Here is an 18338-nt window from a genome sequence, read left to right on the forward strand (position 1 = left end):
CACCGGAAGTGGCGCGCGCCTGCTCAGGGAGCTCGGGTTGTAGGTGGTGCGCCGGTCTCTCGGGTGCCTCTGAGACTCCGTAGGGCCTTTGGGCCGGTAGGCGAGGAATGGAGCCGGCAGGCGGCGGTGGTGGCATCTCCTCCACAGATCTGCGAAGCACCTACGTGCTGAGTAACCTTGCGGAGGTGGTGGAGCGTGTGTTTACCTTCCTGCCGGCCAAAGCGCTGCTTCGGGTAGCCGGGTGAGGGCGAATAGGGCGGGAGGAGACCTTCGTCCCGGAGGGTGGCGGGGTCGCCTCTGCCGGGACCCCTGCCCGGGTGTCCTAGTGCTTAGCTGGCGCTGCGAGGCTGCTGACGGTGGGAACCGGCCGCCCGGCGGCAACCCTTTGTGCTTTTGCGTCCCCAGAGTATGCCGCCTGTGGAGGGAGTGTGTACGCAGAGTGCTGCGGACCCATCGCAGCGTGACCTGGATCTCCGCGGGTGTGGCCGAAGCAGGCCACCTGGAGGGACATTGCTTGGTGCGCGTGGTAGCTGAGGCACTTGAGGCAAGTATGGAGTTGTGTGGTGGACAGTCACTTGCAGGGCTGGTGGGCCATCTTGGAGAACTTTTTTAAAAATCAAGATTGTGATACATATCCTTGCTTTTGTTAACTCTAATAGAACCTATGCTTGTATTCTGGATTTTGTAGTAAACGTCAGGTTTTGTAGGGGCGTGCTGCAGTTTAGTCATTATTAGATGTTGGGCAATTGAAGTATCCAGGTGTCCACTATTACAAGGCCATACAGAGCCTTCCTTAACTTGCCTCAATTTTGCAATGAAGGCATTGGGTATCGCTTGCCCAGGGTCTCACACTAGAACTGGAAGAACTAAAACTTCTACCTAAATACGTAAACCACGTTCCTTTTCTCATTTTTGTCCCTGGATCCAGGAGAGTCAGTGTTCGGGGAGGTGAAGACAGATTATAGAGCTGATAGTGAATCTCCAGTATCTCACTGAGTGGCAGGGGCCCTCGTGAGGAAGTTGCCAATTTGATGCCCTATTATCGCTTAGTATGTATAGTAGGCGAATAGGAATGTTCTACTTAACCACAATATAGTCTCCACATTGGGAAGTTATCATTGACGTATGTGTTGGTTAGTGTGGTTCTTTTGGTGTTGGGTTTGGTGTTCAACTTGATCCAGAAAGAGGGAACTCAATAAGTGTCTGCCAAAGATTGACCCGTAGGCAAGTCTGTAGGCCACTCTTGATTAATGTTTGTTGTGGGATCCCCGTCTACACCCACCCCCCCAGGTACACAGCCCCCTAGCCAGTGGTCCTAGAGTTTATAAGAAAACAAACCGAGCAAGCTTGGAGAACAGTACAGTAAACAGCACTCCACTACGTCTCTCTCTCTGCCTTGGTTTTCTTCAGGGATCTTTACTCCCCAGATTGCTTTTCATAATACTTTTTATCACAGTAACAGAAACAAAACTTGAGAGAGAATACATTACCTAAAGGACATCTGAAGGTGCCCTGAAGTGGGGCCTTGCTAGTCAGATTGGAGAGAATCTGAGTACTTGGTTTTTTTTGGTTTTTCGAGGCAGGGTTTCTCTGTGTAGCCCGGGCTGTCCTGGAACTCACTTTGTAGACCCGGCTGGCCTCGAACTCAGAAATCCGCCTGCCTCTGCCTCCCGAGTGCTGGGATTAAAGGCGTGAGCCACCACGCCCGGCTTAATCTGAGTACTAAAATAGAAGCTGTAACAAATCCATCCTTCAGGAAGAGACTGCAAACACACTTCTGTCTAGTCTTCAGGCTTCCATTCAGATTTTGCCCCAGTGCTTTTCTTAAGAGCAGAAGGATTTGATTCTGTTCCCAATGAGTAACTGAAAGGCGCGTTTCTTTGGTTTGTATGTTTCTGCAACCTGACTTTCTGTACCAGCCCCAACACTTAATAAAATTCAAGGCACAAGTTGAGTGTGACTGGGATTTATTAGATTTTTTTTTATCCCATTACCTTAAATTCCTTGATTTAAGAGGTGTCTGCCAGAAACTTCTGCCTTTAAATTTTCTGTCCTGTTGCAGTTAATAAGTATTTGTCTGTAGAGAAACTTTGAAACTTACTTTTCCTTCTCTTTCAGTTTGTTCACACAGCACTCATACATAACGCTTGGTCTCTTGTGTAGAGATGTATCTGTTACTGTTAGACTCTCCTTGGTACTCACACAGTCTTTGTGTGGCTAGTGAGCACTCAAGCCAATTTTATTGTCTCTTAGGGATGACCTTTCTTTTGGCACCAGTTGTCTTCAGCTTGTATTTTCACCTGCTTCATTCAAGAAATTAGTAGTTTCACTAATAGTCTTGGTTTCTTTTAGTGGAGAATGGTATTTAATTTTGACTCTAAGGTCAGTACTGTGTAAGTCTACTCACTGTTGTTTTAAGGGTTTGCTGCATCTAGCCGAGACAGGAATATGTGTGTATGTATATGCACATGCAATTGTTCTTTGGTATTGTCAGGGTATTCGATGCACCATATTGAATTCCACAGCTGCTCAAGTCCCTTATAAAGTGGTATAGTATTCTGTTAACCTATAATGCCCACCCTTATTTAAATTCAAATTTCTAGATTATTTATATCTCATATAAGGTATAAATGTAGACCATATTAGGAAATAAAAGTTTATAAATATAGTATAGATTCGGCCCCTCCCCCATTTTTAAAAAAATAGCTGCATTTGACTCACTGAATGAAGAGAGAGGTGACTGACCTTATGTGTGTCTGGAGCTGTGTCTCCGTCAGTGCATGGGGACGCGTGAGTTGCCTTAGGTACATCCACTTCCTCTATGTTCATAATAAAACCTCCCTTATCGTCAGAGAGAAACTTGGCTCAGAGTTCCTCCCCCCACCCCTTCTCCTCTGAGAGGGTGCCCTCCATACCTCCCCCCAACCCCCGCCCCACACACATCAAGTCTCTGCCAGATTAGGCATTTCCTCTCCAACTGAGGCCAGACTAGCTAGCCTTGGAGACTGAGCTGCATGTATGTCTGCTATATATGTGCAGGGGTCCTCGTTCCAGCCATGTATGTTTCTTGGTTGGTGGCTCAGTCTCTGAGAGCTCCCAGGGGTCTGGAAACCTGGCGCTCTCTCTCTCTCTCTGTGTGTGTGTGTGTGTGTCTGCCTGCCTGCTTGCCTGCATGCCTGTCGTGTATCTGAATATGTGTACGTGTGCACATGCCTGTGGAGGCCAGAAGAATGCATTGAATCCCTTAGAGCTGATTGTAATCTATATGAACTTTGTCCTCTGAAAGAGCAGCAGTCCTCTGAAATGCTGAGCCATCGCTCCAAACCCTGGTTCTTATTTTTAGTGTGCTAGTCCTGAGTGTGGTGTCTTTTTTTCCATGCTGTCTTGTGTGGGTTTTCTTCTTTGCTCTTTTGGACTCTTGGACTCACACCCAGACAGCTGGCTAGCATCTCGCTTGTCTGTTGGATTACTGTTTCTCTCTGATTCATTGATCAAAACCCACAGTCCTTATTGGAGCATCATGTACACTGAGGAAGCTTAAAAATCTGCTGTTTGGTAAAATAAATCATTAAATTATAAATCACAAAGTACCTTCAATGATAAGAAATCTTGATAAAGGGGCTGGAGAAGTGGCTCAGTGGTTGCGATAGTTGGCTTCTCTTCCAGAGGACCCAAGGTCATTCCCAGCATCAGGGGTCACAACTGCCTATAACTACAGCTGGTTTCTGAGGGCACACACACATACACACACTCACAACATACACTTAGACATATACACATAAAATAAGAATTTTTTAAATATTGATAAATTTGAGAAATAGATTATTAAGTTATATTAGGATAGTCTAGATTAATACAAAGGAAGCGTCATAAATAAGCTAGGATGTTTAAGTTTTCTGTGGGGAAAAGAATCCATGTGATTAGTTTTTTAAATGCTCTTTTACATGTCCTGTCGTTTTCATCTTTTTACTGCAGTAGGCATTATTCTACATGTGGTAGTGGCTGTTATAGAGAGAGAGTCTTAGATGTTAACGCAAATTTTGGCTCAAGCTAGCAATGTGGCTTTGACCTCTCCAAGCTGTGAGTTCTATTTCCACAAATTGAAAAAGAACAATAATTCCCTTGTACCCTTAAAGGGTTCTTATAAGGATTAAATGGCAAAAAGATAATGCATATAACATGTTTCTTATGGTATAAGACTATATATTTTCAATGGATATTAAGGACTCTTGTAATATGACTATGAAAGTTCAAATAGCTTTAAAAAAATTAAACTCATGGTGAGACAGAAACATGGCGACTAAGTTATATATGCTGTTTTCTCTGTGTTTTCCAGACCATTTTGTGGACTGAGTATTTTAATAGCTACAAGGAAAGTTGCTTAACTTCCTACTAGAAATATTTTGAACTTTTATAAGACAGCTTGTCATTTGTAACTTTGAATAGTGTAGTCCTAGCTGCCATATGCTACAGTGAATGTCTCATTTTGAGGCTTGTCGTAGTCAGTTCCCAGTGAGAATTAGAGATGAAGCTTGTGTTTGTTTAAACAGGAAGCTCAAGAAACTAGATACCTGCTTTGTGAAAGTTACCTTCTGTTGATGGCAGAGGCAGGACCAGGCCCTGACTCCTTGGATCAGCAGGCATTACAGATAGAAATAACTCAATGTCAGAAAGAAGCCCAAGAAGGTCTAGTGACTGTAGGTACTGGCAGGTCTGCATAGCTGTAGCTGAAAGGCAAGCAGTCTGAGTGTAGGATTGGGAAAGTTCTGTGGAATTTTAAATTGTGGTAACTAGTTAGATTTTCTAGAAATGCCAGGTGAAATCAAGGTCTTCCCACCCCACACTGCATGGTGTACTGTTGAGTGCGTTTCATGAGTTTATCTAGACCCTCTCTGAAACGTCTGCATCTCTCCTGGTTACAGGGCAGTGATGTTGTGCTGCTCTTCACACCATTCCTGGAGGAAACACTTGGAAAGTCTCTCCTTTCATTTAGTTCAGCCTTTGAGACCTGTCTGCCATGTGAGGCTTAGGAAAGCCAGCAGTCTGAGGAGAGCCTGCTCAGAGTTGAGACTACACAAGCAGGCAGGGCTGTAAAGGATACCTGCTGCGTGGAGGTACAGATACACAGGGTGAGAGGTTTGCTCTGCAGTGCCGTAAAGAACCTTTTAAGGTGCCTGGCAGCAAGAGAACTTGTTTGTACCAGTGTGAGCAGGTCTGAAATACTGAGCTGAGGGGCTGGCCTGGAAGGCCCCACTGAGGGGTGCAGCCTGTGCAGCCCCTCTGACAGAATCTTCTTGCTGTGACCTCTGTTCTAAAAGCTCGAATGAGCTTTGTGAAAATGAACTTAAGACCTGAAATAAATCTGACACAAAAACCAAAATAGTAGGTGCTGATAAGAGTAGAAGTGACAGGTGAGATGTGAGGTGGGGGGAGGGGCTCAGGGTGTAGGGCGTCCAGTGACCTTGGACTGGGATGCCTGGGAACACAGAAGCAAGCACAGACTCACAGGATTCCATTCTCTTTTTTTCTTTGCAGAATGTTCGAATCTTACCACAGACAGTTCTCTACATGGCAGATTCTGAAACTTTCATCAGCCTGGAAGAGTGTCGTGGCCATAAAAGAGGTAGCTATGGAGACAAGAGTTGGGTGTTTTTGCTATTGTTTATTTCTGTTTTTGACATTGTCCTCGTTCTGAGAGCAAGCCTTCTGAGACTTTTGGGCACTGCTCCTATACGGATGCCTGTGTCTGCTACAGATTGATGTCTAACCTCATGGTGCAGATGGATGGGTGGATGGGTGGATGGATGGATGGAATGAGGCTTTTCAGAAAGATGTTTTTTCTTGTTTTGAAATACTTTAATCCTCCAGGTATACTTCTCTTTATTAAAATAAGAGCCTGCCTTTGGTTATCCAAGCCTGCTCATGTATACAGTAGTACTGCAAGGTTTTATTACTAAAGCTATTTACAGACACTTGCACTCTTGGCCTGCTAAGGGGAAATACGAACCAAGAATCCAAGATGGACCCTGCAGCCCAGACTTTGATTTGGACCTTGTCTGACTTGAATCTAAATGACGGGAATCAAGTAGTAGTCACGCTGTGAAATCAGGTGGATGCAGAGGTCCAGGAAATAGCGCCTCTTAAACTCAGTGCTAAGCCAGATCTTATGCCGCTCGGGCAAAAGTGGTGGTGGCGAAGGTTAGAGCTAGAGTTTGAAAAAAGGAGGCATCAAAATGGAGAAAACTCTTACCCGTCCCTCCATCCAGTATTTGTTCTCTTTGAGACAAGGTCACATGTAGCCCAGGCTGGCATCAAAACTCACTCGCTATGTAGCCAAGGATGACCCTGAACTCCTGACCATCCTGCTTCCACCTTACAGAGCTAGGATTGCAGCATGCACCTGCTCAGGGTTTATGCAGTGCTGTGCTGATGACTGAACCTAGGCTTCTGGTATGCATTCTACCAACTGACCTACATCCCCAGCCTCATAGCCTGTTTTATTGTTAAATATAGTTTTGGGTTTTTTAACATTGTCAAATTTGACATAGAAGCTGCATAGTATTTAACAGTTGTTCAACTGTTTTGTTACAGCGAGGAAGAGAACTACTATGGAGACAGCATGTGCCCTGGAGAAGCTTTTCCCCAAGCAGTGCCAAGTCCTTGGGATTGTGACTCCGGGAATTGTAGGTGAGAGAAACTTAACAGTTCATTTCTTGCCTTGGTTTGATGTAGGGTCCCAAAGACTGGTGAAGTATTTATAGCTGAGAAGTACCTTTGCATTTCTGATCATCTGAAACAATAGCCTTAGTCATCCTTGCAGTGGTGGTACCTTGTACTTAAAATCTCTCTCAAGTGGATGAGGTTCATAGTTCAGATCTCAAGGCAGCCTAAGAGCAAAGTGTAATCTCTGTCTTCTCTCAGCCAATCACAGGGTGGAAGGATCTCATTCTACCTACCCCAGATTAGAAAAGACCTGCAGCCAGTCCAGTCTGCTCAGCTCTCCCACTCTTGTTTCTTGCAGGTAGGAGCGACTGAGTGTGGCAGGTTTGTGGGCCTTATCTCAAGGCTTGTTCCTCTGCATGTTGCCAGCGTGGCACATGTCTGCTGTTAGTGTTTGTATTGTTTCCTGTTGATGTAGCCATGGTGCAGTGGTTAAGGGATGCGGATTAGGATTCCAGCTGTTTGTACCACTTAGTGCGCCTGTGTTACTTTGGACAGCTTCAGTTTCTTCATCAGTGAATTGTGTCTTTGGAGGACTATGAAGATGTAGTGACGTAACACTTCTACGGCATTTAGAACAGACCATGCAGAGAGAAGATGTTAGTTAGCTATTGCTAGTTAGTTATTGTTAGTTAGCTATTGCTAGTTAGTTATTGTTAGATGTTAGTTAGCTATTGCTAGTTAGTTATTGTTAGTTAGCTATTGCTAGTTAGTTATTGTTAGATGTTAGTTAGCTATTGCTAGTTAGTTAGTTATTGTTAGTTAGCTATTGCTAGTTAGTTAGTTATTGTTAGATGTTAGTTAGCTATTGCTATTTTCTGGAGCTCTAAACAGAGCTTGGTGAAGTGCCTGCTGCACAAGTCTGAAGACCCTTGCCACCCCTGGGTCCCCACACAAGTGTCCTGAAACATTTTGTTTGCATGTCCTAGTCTTGTGCAGTGACACAAAGGGCTCCAGGTGTTTGCAGATGAATAGGGGCTGTTGTAGCTGCTCACACACTAATAAAGCAGTGGCTGTGCAGTGCTTTCTTCCAGAGTCTGAAGTGGCAGTAAGTGGCTAGAAGCCTTTCCATCATTACTGGTTACTGTTGGATGATTCCTCATTCCTCACATCTTAGTCCATCCTTACATCCTCTGTGGTTTTCCTAGACACAGTCAAGTTCCTCCTTTTTAAGTTTTCTGTTTCAGGAATAGGGGCAGGAAAGAAAGGGCCAGCCTCCAGTGGCAGGCCTGTGTCCCCTGTGAGTGGGTGCCAGTTTCAGCTTTCTCTTTGTTGCTGCCCTGTCCTGAAGCAGCTTTGATTTTTGTGTTGCTTTAAGTCCTCATGATCTTATGTTAGGGGCTAAATATCAAATCCCATTCCCTCTGCTCCAACCAGGGTGTGGCCTCTGCTATTTGCAGGGAGCTTTCCATTCCTCCTTGCTGGTTGTGTTGATTTAAATAAGGAAGGCCCTATAGCCTCTTGGAATGCCTGGTCTCCAGGGAGAAGAACTGTTTGAAAGGATTACAAGGCGTGGCCTTGTTGGAGGAAGTTTGTCCTTGAGGATGGGCTTTTAGGTTTCAAAAGCCCATGCCTAGCCCAGTCTCCCTCGCTGCTGGTGGGTCTGGGTGTAGTTCACAGTTACTCCTCCAGCACCGTGCCTGTCTGCCTCTGTGCTCCCAGCCATGATGATGGACTAAGCCTCTGAAACTATAAACAAGCCCCCAGTTAAATGCTTCCTTTTATAAAAGTTGCTTTGGTCATGGCGTTACTCCATCTTTGAACCTTAGTAGTTTGTTTATTCTTTCCTGACAACCTCCCAGAACTCCTCTTCTGACTTATGCGCTTAGTCTCGCCTGTCAGTTCCAGAATGGTTGCCCATTTTATCTTTTAGCTCTTTCACTCAACATAAATAAATGTGGTTTTGAGATTCATTTATGTTACAATTACCAGTAATTCTTTTAAAATGTGTATGTGGGTGCCCATGAGAGAGAGAGTGTGTGGGTGTCTGTCTGTCCGTCTGTCTGTCTGTCTGTCTGTCTAAGTGCATGCGTGAGATCAGAGGTTATCAGGTATCTTCTTCAGTTCTTATCAGCCTTTCGCTGAACTTGGGCTCACTGTTCTAGCTAGGTTTCTTTTTTCTGCTTCCTCTAGACCCTTGCTTGTTTGGGGTTAAGTGTGGGGAGACTTCCAGACTCTGGTCTTCATGCCTATACAGCACACACTTTACCAAACTGAGCCATGTCTCCAGCCCTCCATTTGAAGCATTTTCTGTGATATAAGGGACAAGACTAATCTCCTATTCTGCTTTCATGAACTGGGTTTCTGGTCCTAGGTATCGTGAATGACAATGTTGCTTTTGTGTAAGTTTCTCTGAAACTTAAGAAGTGAACTTGCTCGTTTTTAGCACTGATGTATATTTAACTCAAAAAGAAGCTGCTAGTTTTCCAAATTTCTGCCACAGTGTACTCAGTGAGCAGAGTCTGAGGGTTGCAGTTGCTTCGAATCCTTGCTACTGGGATCACAGCTTGTGGCAACAGCCTGGCTAGTAGGTGTGAAGGTAGATAGTCCTTTGAGTGTTTCCTTGGAATCTCTAATGACCAGCTGCGCTGAATACCTTTTGTGTGCTTACTGGGAACTTGTATGGTGACTTGTGATGTGGCTGGCTTACTCTGCTGTAGTTTTAATTTGGACCATCCTGCATCTTCTCACACAGTTAGACACTGTTTAGGTTTCCCTCCTAGGCTTTGTAGCAGAGTAGCTCATTTGCTGTTGCACCAGAATACTTGGCAAATGCTGTCGGGTGGGGCACTTGCTTAGTTCACAGTTCAAGGGTGCATCCTTGTAGAGAGTCGTGTGAGAGGCTTGAGAGAGCTGGTCACACTCTCCTTACTGAGGGAGCCCAGTGTGACTGCTCCAGCTTGGCTGTAGGACTCCAGGCTCTGGGGTGGTGCTGCCCAAGTGCAATGTCTGTCTTATCCCAACCTAACCTAGGTCCCTCACAGAGTGCCAGAGTCAATCTGTCAGGTTAACCACCAAGACACCACCACCACAAGCCTATCATAAACTTGCATTTTCTTCCATGTTTCAAGCTCACAGTACATCATATGGGATTTGTCTTCTGACTTTTTCCTTTGAATATCCCGCACCACAACCTGGTTTGAATATCCCGCACCACAACCTGGTTTGAGTTTTTATAGAAACTTAACACTTAAAAAGATTTATGGCCTTTTGCCTGCATGCATCTCTGTGCACTCCATGCATGCCTCGTGCTCATGGACACCAGAAGAGGGTAGCGGATCTCCTGGGACCAGAGTTAGACTTGGAACTGAAACGAGGGTCTCTGAAGAAGAGCACTTGTGATGAACTTCCTTCATCTGGACTCCGCGGCTGCTCAGTTCGTAAAGATTCCTTTCTGAACACACTTGAAAGTGTGCTGCAGGCATTGCCGCCCTAATGTTGCCAGCGAGCTATCTCTCTAGGAGAAGCTGTCTGACGGCCTGCCCTGCGTTTGGGGGGGGGGGGGCTATGATGGGCTGATGATGACTCTTACTAAGTGGGGTTTCTATGAGATGGCCTCATGGAACTCTCTCTTTCTCCCTAGTGACTCCAATGGGATCAGGTAGCAATCGACCTCAGGAAATAGAAATTGGAGAATCTGGTTTTGCTTTATTATTCCCTCAAATTGAAGGAATAAAAATTCAGCCCTTTCATTTTATTAAGGACTCCAAGAATTTAACACTGGAAAGACACCAGCTTACTGAAGTAGGTAAGTTACTGTTATTTACGGGTTGATTTGTTTGGTTTGAGACAGGATCTTACTATGTAGTTCTGGCTCTCCTTAAACTCACTCAAAGATCTTCCTGCCTCTGCGCCCTGAGTGCTGGGTTTAAAAATGCATGCCATACACTGACATTGTTAATTACTATTACTTGCTCATTTTGTTGATTACCTTGCTCTGTTTTAGTTCTGGCCAGCTAGGCTGCTGTTGACAAGGCTGTGGATGAGGGGTAGAATTGGTTTCTAGTTATTTTATTTGCCATGAAGTCCTAGATGACTAGAGATGAACATTTTTCTAAGTATTCTGCCAATAAGCTTGTATGAGTGTTTTGTTTGCATGTATGTAAGTGTATATAGCATATGTGTGTCTGCTGCCCATGGAGAGCAGAAAAGGACATCAGATTCCCTGGAACTAGAATTATAGACACTTGTGAGGTAAGGTCCAAGCATGCATGCATTCAATTGTAATTGAATTTCAAGAGTTCTTGATCTTCAGTAAACTCTTATTGATAATTTTGTCTTAATTTTGTTATTTAAAGCTGAAAAACTTAAGCTCTTAAAAATTTCTAGTAACTATTTATTATAAAACTTTTTAGAAGAAAAAGTAGAGATAGTCATGAAGTTGGTATACAGTTGAGATTACACCAGAGTTTGAGGAAGCAAGCATGATTGCAGTAGGTCAGGAATCAGCAAGGCGCAAGGCAGTGTGAAGGCTCTTTATCATCTACACCTGCAGAGGGCATGTTTGGGCTTAAAGTACCACTGCTCATAAAAGTTTCTTAGTGCAAACTCCACATCTATGTGTAGCTGGGCTAGCCTGAAGACATATGCCTCTGTTACACAGCGGCCCTCAGACTGTCACTTCCCAGTCTTCTCTAATCCCTTTAGTGTTCTGCTTTCACATTGTTTATATGTAAGTCACCTCTTGGGCCCTGTACCTAGTCTGGGCAGCTAGTTTTGCTTTACAGACAAGGAAATGGGTTTGGAAAAGTTAAGAAGCTTTGTCCCAACTAAAAGACTAGCTATAGGAAAATGGTGTAACAACAAAGGAAGGATTGGGTTTATGCATCAGAGGAAGGATACTGTTGAGAATGGCTTCTCTGCTGTCCCCAGCAGTGTAAACAGGAGAGGAAGAGCTGAAGCTGGGAGCCCTGCACATAGGCCTCAGTGTGGAAGAGGGTTGCACAGGTACAGGCATCCTGCTCCTGTAGTTTAACTGTTTAAAATAGAAAAACAAACAAAAAACAAAACAAAACAAAAACAGGCAGGGGCTCAAGGCTTGGAGACTACTCAGGCAGGTGCAGGTGTGGAGACCTAAGGCTCATATTGGGTTTGTGTCTCAGTGTCTCTTCACACTGACTTCTTTTGAATAGCCATGTCATTGCCCCAAAGTAGTCATTTCCCTGGAAGTAACAATCTTGTTTCTAAAATAGACTTGACTCTTTCTCCCACAGGCTTTTTCCTTCTCAGAAAATTGGTTCTACAAAACAAAAGGTTCTTTTCTCAATGTGCCAGGCTTGTCTGTAAGAAGGTGGACCCTTCAGAGCTGGCTTGAGATGTAGGGTGCTAGGAGGCACTGTTGTTTGCACTGTGCCTACCTGCGGAGCAGAGTCTGAAGGATTATCTGTTAGAATTATCTTGTCAGAAGCATTGGGGGGAGACACTGCTCCACACTGTGACTTTCAGGTAAAGCTAACCTAGATTTCAGCACAGAGAGTAATTCCAGGATGAGCTAGTGCAAAGTAGGGTCGGAGTTTATTAAAAGGAGGTTTTCAATACCAGTTTCAGCATAGGGTTGAGAGACACTCAGAAAGTGGGCTCTGCAGAGGAGGGCCACATGTCGTCTCTACAGGTGCTCTGCCATTAAAGTTTAGCTGAACTCTTGGGATGGCTGCTGGGGTGCAGGGCAGGGTAACATTGAGTAATTAAAAACTGGAGGTCTCTGGCATGCGTGGAGTTCGGTGTTGATGTGGTGGACTCTTGATCCTTAGTTGGCAGAGTCTCCCAGCACTGGTTCTGCAGGGCGCCTCCTCCTTCCCATGTGGCCTGCTTCACTCTGGCTTAGTGGCCTTGCTGCTTTGGAAGTCGTGTGGGATCATCCTGTTAAATACTGACTAGTATCAATGAATGCAAACAACGTACCAGAAGCTCAGTGGAAGCTCTGGGAAGAGATGGCCACTGGCTCTCTTGAGCTCTGCTGCCTGCCAGTGATGCAAGCTGCTTTCAGATCACATCTGAGAAGATAAGCTCGAAGTCACTGGTGTGCGAGGAACGAAGATGTGGAGCTGGCACCGCTGTTATTCACTTCAACATGTCTGTGTAGCACTCTGCAAAATGTCCTTGCTTATGTGAGGCATATTACATTCAAATAGCCATAGGTTTTATTAATGGAAAAATCATAACTAAGGCTTGAGTGAGTAATCTCAGGCTCTAAGAATCGGAGAACTGAGCACTTCAGCACTGCAGAACACACTGGGAGTGCCAGTCAGCAGGAGCAACAGTTCATGCTGTTTAAAGCTGTCTCTGTCCCTCACTTCTCTGCAGGTCTTCTGGACAACCCTGAACTTCGTGTGGTCCTTGTCTTTGGCTATAACTGCTGTAAGGTGGGAGCCAGTAATTACCTGCATCGGGTAGTCAGCACTTTCAGCAATATGAATATCATCTTGGCTGGAGGCCAGGTGGACAACTTGTCTTCACTGACTTGTGAGAAGTAAGCCTGAGTACTTTGCTCTTCCCCCGTGGTAAATAGAAATATTTGATTTCAGGTCCTCAATACTTTTAGGTTTTTAAAAAAGAAGTTAGAGGAATCAAGCAGAGTATAGTGTTGTTATGCCTTTAATTCCAGTAACTCTGAGTAGGCAAAAACAGGTGAGTCTCTTGAATTCAGGGCCAGCCTTATCTACACTGCTGACTTCCAGGCCAGTGAACTGAACTTGGATTTATTGTTTTTTAAGAATGTCAGAATCAGGCTCTTTTAGCATTACCCGTTGATGTATTTTAGAGCTCTGGTCCTTGTGGTGTTGCTCCTGCAAATGAAGAAATCATTTGAGTAAGGCTAAAATAAATTAATACACATGGCTTTTATGTCAGTAGAGTTGAGTGTAACTGGGCAGTAGAGGCTTCATAGAAACAAATAAGGAAGACTGAGTTTTTAAGGGAAAGGGGAATTCTAAGGTGAGGTTGAGGCACCTTTGTTGTAAACAATGTTCCATGGCCCTTGTGTGGAAGTCGTCTTAAATGAGCTGAGACTAGCCTGGTGCTGAGGTCTGTGTGTATGCTGAGTACACACAGGAGGGGCGATTGCAAGGAGGTCAGCAGCAAATGAGCAGAAGTCCCACAGTTGGACCCTGCAAGCTCATCTTTCTAAGCAATTACTTGAAGATTGAGTTCTTATGTCTAAAGCAAACTTCAGCCTCTTAAAGGCGTCTCTGTGGTTCACAAATTATCCTGGTTAGACTATAAAGTTGTTACATGGGCCAGGTCTTCATGGAAAAACTTGTCAGGCTCTAACCACTTGCCAATTGGAGGCAGGATCTCTCTGTGGCATCTCTAACCTTTTCCCCCCAGAGAGCAGCAGCTTATGGGTATATTACTAGTATTCCTTGGTCTTCATTTTTGGGAAATGTATACCAGATTTTATTTTGCGTGTATGTATATGCCCCAGTGATGCTTGATAGCTTTGTTTCTTGTTACCCCAGAGAACTTTGCCCATTCTATAGAGTCGGTTGTTGATAAATGTCATAGGGACTTAAGGTGTATGTTTCTTCCCAGTGAGTAGTCAGTTTAAGTTTTATAACTTACTGACAATGCATTTTTTTTTTGGTAAGGATAAAAGTCCCATTCATTAAAAAAAGCCTTAACAGGGCTGATGCAGCACTTGTCACAAGAACTGACAACCTGAGTTCAATCCTTGGGCCACACAGGTGAAAAGAGAAAGGACTCCTGAGCGCTCCATTCAAATGCTGTCTGTGTAGGCTGAGCACAGAGGTGCCCTCAGAGACCAGAGATGTTAATAGTCTCTGGAGTCACAGTGGTTTATGAATCAATCGCCTGATGTAGGTGGCTCAGAACCAAACTGGGAGCTTCTGTAAGGGCAGGAGCTGCTCTTAACCTTAGCCACCTCTGCAGCTATCCCTACCTCAAGTTGTGAAGCTTTAAAATTCAAATGAGTCAAATTTCAGGCTCAGTGCAATAAACCAGGCAGGAAAGCTGAAACCTGCAGAGTTGAAATTACCCTCCATGATTATATCTTTTTCATAATTTAACAGTGGATAGGCTGAAGTGGAGGAAGGTGCATGCTTTGCCTAGGTATGGAGGGGTGGGACGTCAGTCAGTGACAGAGTACTTGCCAGCACCTCCACTGCAAAGCCATGTCTATGTGCACCTACCTACTAGGTTCCGTTTAGAATGGTCAGATAGCGAGTTACTGGGAACTACTAATCCAGGAGGAGCTTTTGTATAGTGTATTTGTGGCTGAAAAGGGCAGCTGCTTGCCTTTTTTGATCTGCCCTGTTTTTTAATAACAGTTTATTTTAATCCTTGTCTGAGAGGGATAAACCTCAGACCAAAGCTTAGGTTGCCAAAGGCAGCAGATCTTTTCCCCTTAGTCAGGAGGTGTTGATGGTTTTCTGTTCCTATTTCCAGGAACCCTCTGGATATTGATGCCACAGGTGTGGTTGGACTGTCATTTAGTGGGCAACGAATCCAGAGTGCCACAGTTCTTCTCACTGAGGATGTAAACGATGCCAAGACCGTCGAGGCTGCTATGCAGCGCCTCAAAGCAGCCAACATCCCTGAACAGAACACCATTGGCTTCATGTTTGCATGTGTTGGCCGAGGCTTTCAGTACTACAGAGCCAAGGGGAATGTTGAAGCTGATGCATTTAGAAAGTTCTTTCCCAATGTCCCCTTATTTGGCTTCTTTGGAAATGGGGAGATTGGCTGCGACCGGATAGTCACTGGGAACTTTATACTGAGGAGATGTAATGAGGTAAAGGAAGAGGACCTGTTCCATAGCTACACAACCATCATGGCTCTTGTTCACCTGGGAACCTCTAAATGAGCCGCCTCGCTTTCACACCATGTAACTTTGGGGGTTTCTCTTTTTTAGAAAAATGGAAACTCGGGATACAAATATTTTAAGCAAAACTAGCTATGTGTGTTTTGTAGCTTTGGGTGACGCTCTGAGATCACTTTGGGATGATTTTTTAATACATAGATGAAGGACAGCGTTAACATTGTAAGCACGCAAGTCAAGAAGTGAGGCTGTGGTTAGGTGCAAGCAAAGCTGCCGGGGCTGAACTGCCCCAGATTCTGTAGCCACTGTGTAAGCACCCTGCGAGGTTGAGGGCCACCAGGAAGGTGGAGGCTTAAATAGTGGTTGATGAACTTGTAGCAGAATCATGACTTAAGAAAGGAGAAAATTGCCGGGTGTGGTGGCGCACGCCTTTAACCCCAGCACTTGGGAGGCAGAGGCAGGTGGATTTCTGAGTTCGAAGCCAGCCTGGTCTACAGAGTGAGTTCCAAGACAGCCAGGGCTATACAGAGAAACCCTGTCTCAAACCTTCCCCGCCCCCACCCCCCCAAAAAGAAAGGAGAAAATTAAAGAAATGGCTTGAGAAGTTTTGCAGAAGCTGTAACAAATATTGGCTTTTTACTTTTCTGATGAAGAACAATCTGTTTTGTTACTGTATAAAGTTGTTCTTTTTGTGAGTTAGCTTTTTCCTCTTCATAGTAAAGAGACTGCAAGGGAACAGCCTGTATCACACAGTTCTGAAAATCATCACCATATTTTGTTTGTACACCAATAAAACATACTTCCTACTCAACTGGTGTTGTAATTATTGCTGTTGATAAGAGGATGAAGGATGTAACCGGCTCTTAACAGTAACCCAGACTGAGGGAGAGGTGTGTAAGCAGCAGTCCCCCTCAGCATCCACGTTTACACTGCACACTTTACTCATGCCTGTGTTTCTTAATACTACTGTGTCTTGTTCCTAACTATGGCGTGACCTTTGTTTGCTCTGTTCTTCTTATTGCTTGGAATATGGGCAGGTCACCTCGGACACTGCAGAGATGTCAGTACTCCATTGTGGTGAGGATCACAGAGGGATCCTGGGTCTCTTTATACTTGTGTTGTTGGCCCCTCACAGTGGACCCAGGCTGCCTGCTTCTAGTTTGTGTTACAGGCAGAAGTTAACATGGACTTGTTCCAGGTCTTTGTTGCAGGATATTCTTACAAGGTAACATTTCTGTATTGTTCAGAGGTTTGTACTAATAGGACAATAGATAATTTATAAATAAAATCAAATACAGGTATTAAAAAAATAATTGCTGGTTTGTCACAAATAAATGCCTAGAAATGCCAACTGCTGATACTTAATGAAGCTGCAAAAAATAATCACATTAAAAAAAAACTGAGCACAGTAGTGAAGGTATGGTCACATACTGAGCTGTCATCTCAAGCAAGGCTTAGATCTACCAACAAGGCTTAGAAATTGCTGCTTTCTGAAGAAGATACATGAATGACTAACAAACGGTACGGCAATGTGGTCAACTTCACTGATGCAAGGGAAGTGCATGTTAAGCCTCAATGAGATGTCACATCAGCCCATTAGGATGGTGGGTTATTACCCCCACCCCTGTCTACCATCTTCTACACAGCAACACAGATGCACACAAGTATTGGGCCCTGTACGGCTGGTAAAACTGTAAAATGGTGCATTGGTTACAAAAAACAGTATGATCTTTGTCAAATTAAGCAAAAATTACAATTCAATCCAGAAATTCTACTTGAAATGTAATATTTAAAAATAAAAGCTGGAGTTGTGGTGGTAACATTGCTGTTTACAGCAGTCAAATTGGAAATCATCCAAATATATTTGCATGGTATACAGAATATAATATACCCATACTGAATATTGAGCTGTTATTAGAAGAATGGATTTTTGGCTAAGTGTGGATGCGCTTCAAAACCGTTGAATGAAATTAGCCCGTGACAGAGGACAAGGCGTGTATGTCTCCAAGTATTTTCTGTTGTGTGTTTTGTCTTGTTTTGGTGTAGGGGTGCTACAAACGGGAACCTGAAGAAGTACAAAGGTTCAGTGTGGGATGATGAAAACGTTCTGAGCAGTGATAGAGCCGATGGCCATACCCAGGGTGAATGAGCTTCACTGCCCTGAGCTATGTTCTTCAAAGTACTTTAAACCAGTAAATCTCCCTGTGTAGCCTTGCCCTGTGAGCTGCAGCTTCTCTCCTCTACAGGCTGCCTTGACTGGGACCATTTACCAAACCTGTGTCTACGCCAAGGAGAATGAAAGCATTACCTTCTCTTGTCGTATGGTCCACAATCTGCCTTTGTGGGTAATAATGCCCTTCACTGGGGATGTATGTCTTCAGTGTTCTCTGTGGCCTGTGGAGAGTAAGATATGAGGCTTGGAACACTTGGTTTTCTACACACACACACCTACCTGCCCTCTTATCTACACATATAAACCCACAACTTCCACTTGTGGCAGGAGACTTGGGGTGATCGTACCTCAGACATCCATACCTGCAGCAGCTGTCCCACAGTACCTGTGCACAGACTGCCAGCATCCCCATTCCAGTCTCTCAAGCGCCCACCTCTGCCTGCCTGCCCTTTTTCTGCTGCCTAAAGTTTTAACAAGCCTAATGGTCTTTCTGTAGGGAACATTGGAGGCCAGCCACACAGCCCAGCAATGCAAGGCTAATAACTAGTTCAGTCCTCAGACCCCAGTACTGCCAGGAACAGAACTGACTTAATACTGTCCTGTGACCTCTGCACACCCCTACTCTTAAAAAAGGAAGGATGGGCTGGAGAGATGGCTCAGCGGGTAAGA

The 18338-nt window shown here is 44.5% G+C and overlaps 2 protein-coding genes across 3 annotated transcripts in view; one reads left to right on the plus strand and one right to left on the minus strand.

Moving 5' to 3' along the window:
- Positions 1 to 16307, plus strand: Fbxo22 (F-box protein 22). Its single transcript, XM_021172855.3, has 7 exons — positions 1 to 241; positions 406 to 544; positions 5536 to 5623; positions 6592 to 6687; positions 10304 to 10468; positions 13024 to 13189; positions 15124 to 16307. The coding sequence occupies exons 1-7, from the start codon at positions 108 to 110 to the stop codon at positions 15539 to 15541; spliced, it is 1206 nt and encodes a 401-aa protein (XP_021028514.1). The 5' UTR covers positions 1 to 107; the 3' UTR covers positions 15542 to 16307.
- The window catches only part of Nrg4 (neuregulin 4), a 109207-nt gene continuing 104051 nt past the window's right edge, over positions 13183 to 18338 (minus strand). For both annotated transcript variants that reach the window (XM_029481086.2, XM_085844648.1), the window contains 2 exons: positions 17805 to 17890; positions 13183 to 13505 (listed from right to left, as the gene is read on the minus strand). In XM_029481086.2, coding sequence (XP_029336946.1) covers positions 17874 to 17890 — 17 coding nt within the window. In that variant the 3' untranslated portion in view covers positions 13183 to 13505; positions 17805 to 17873. The remainder of the gene's footprint in view (positions 13506 to 17804; positions 17891 to 18338) is intronic.

Source organism: Mus caroli, unplaced genomic scaffold (genome assembly GCF_978045245.1).
Source record: "Mus caroli unplaced genomic scaffold, Mus_caroli_1 scaffold_11, whole genome shotgun sequence".
Lineage (NCBI taxonomy): Eukaryota > Metazoa > Chordata > Mammalia > Rodentia > Muridae > Mus > Mus caroli.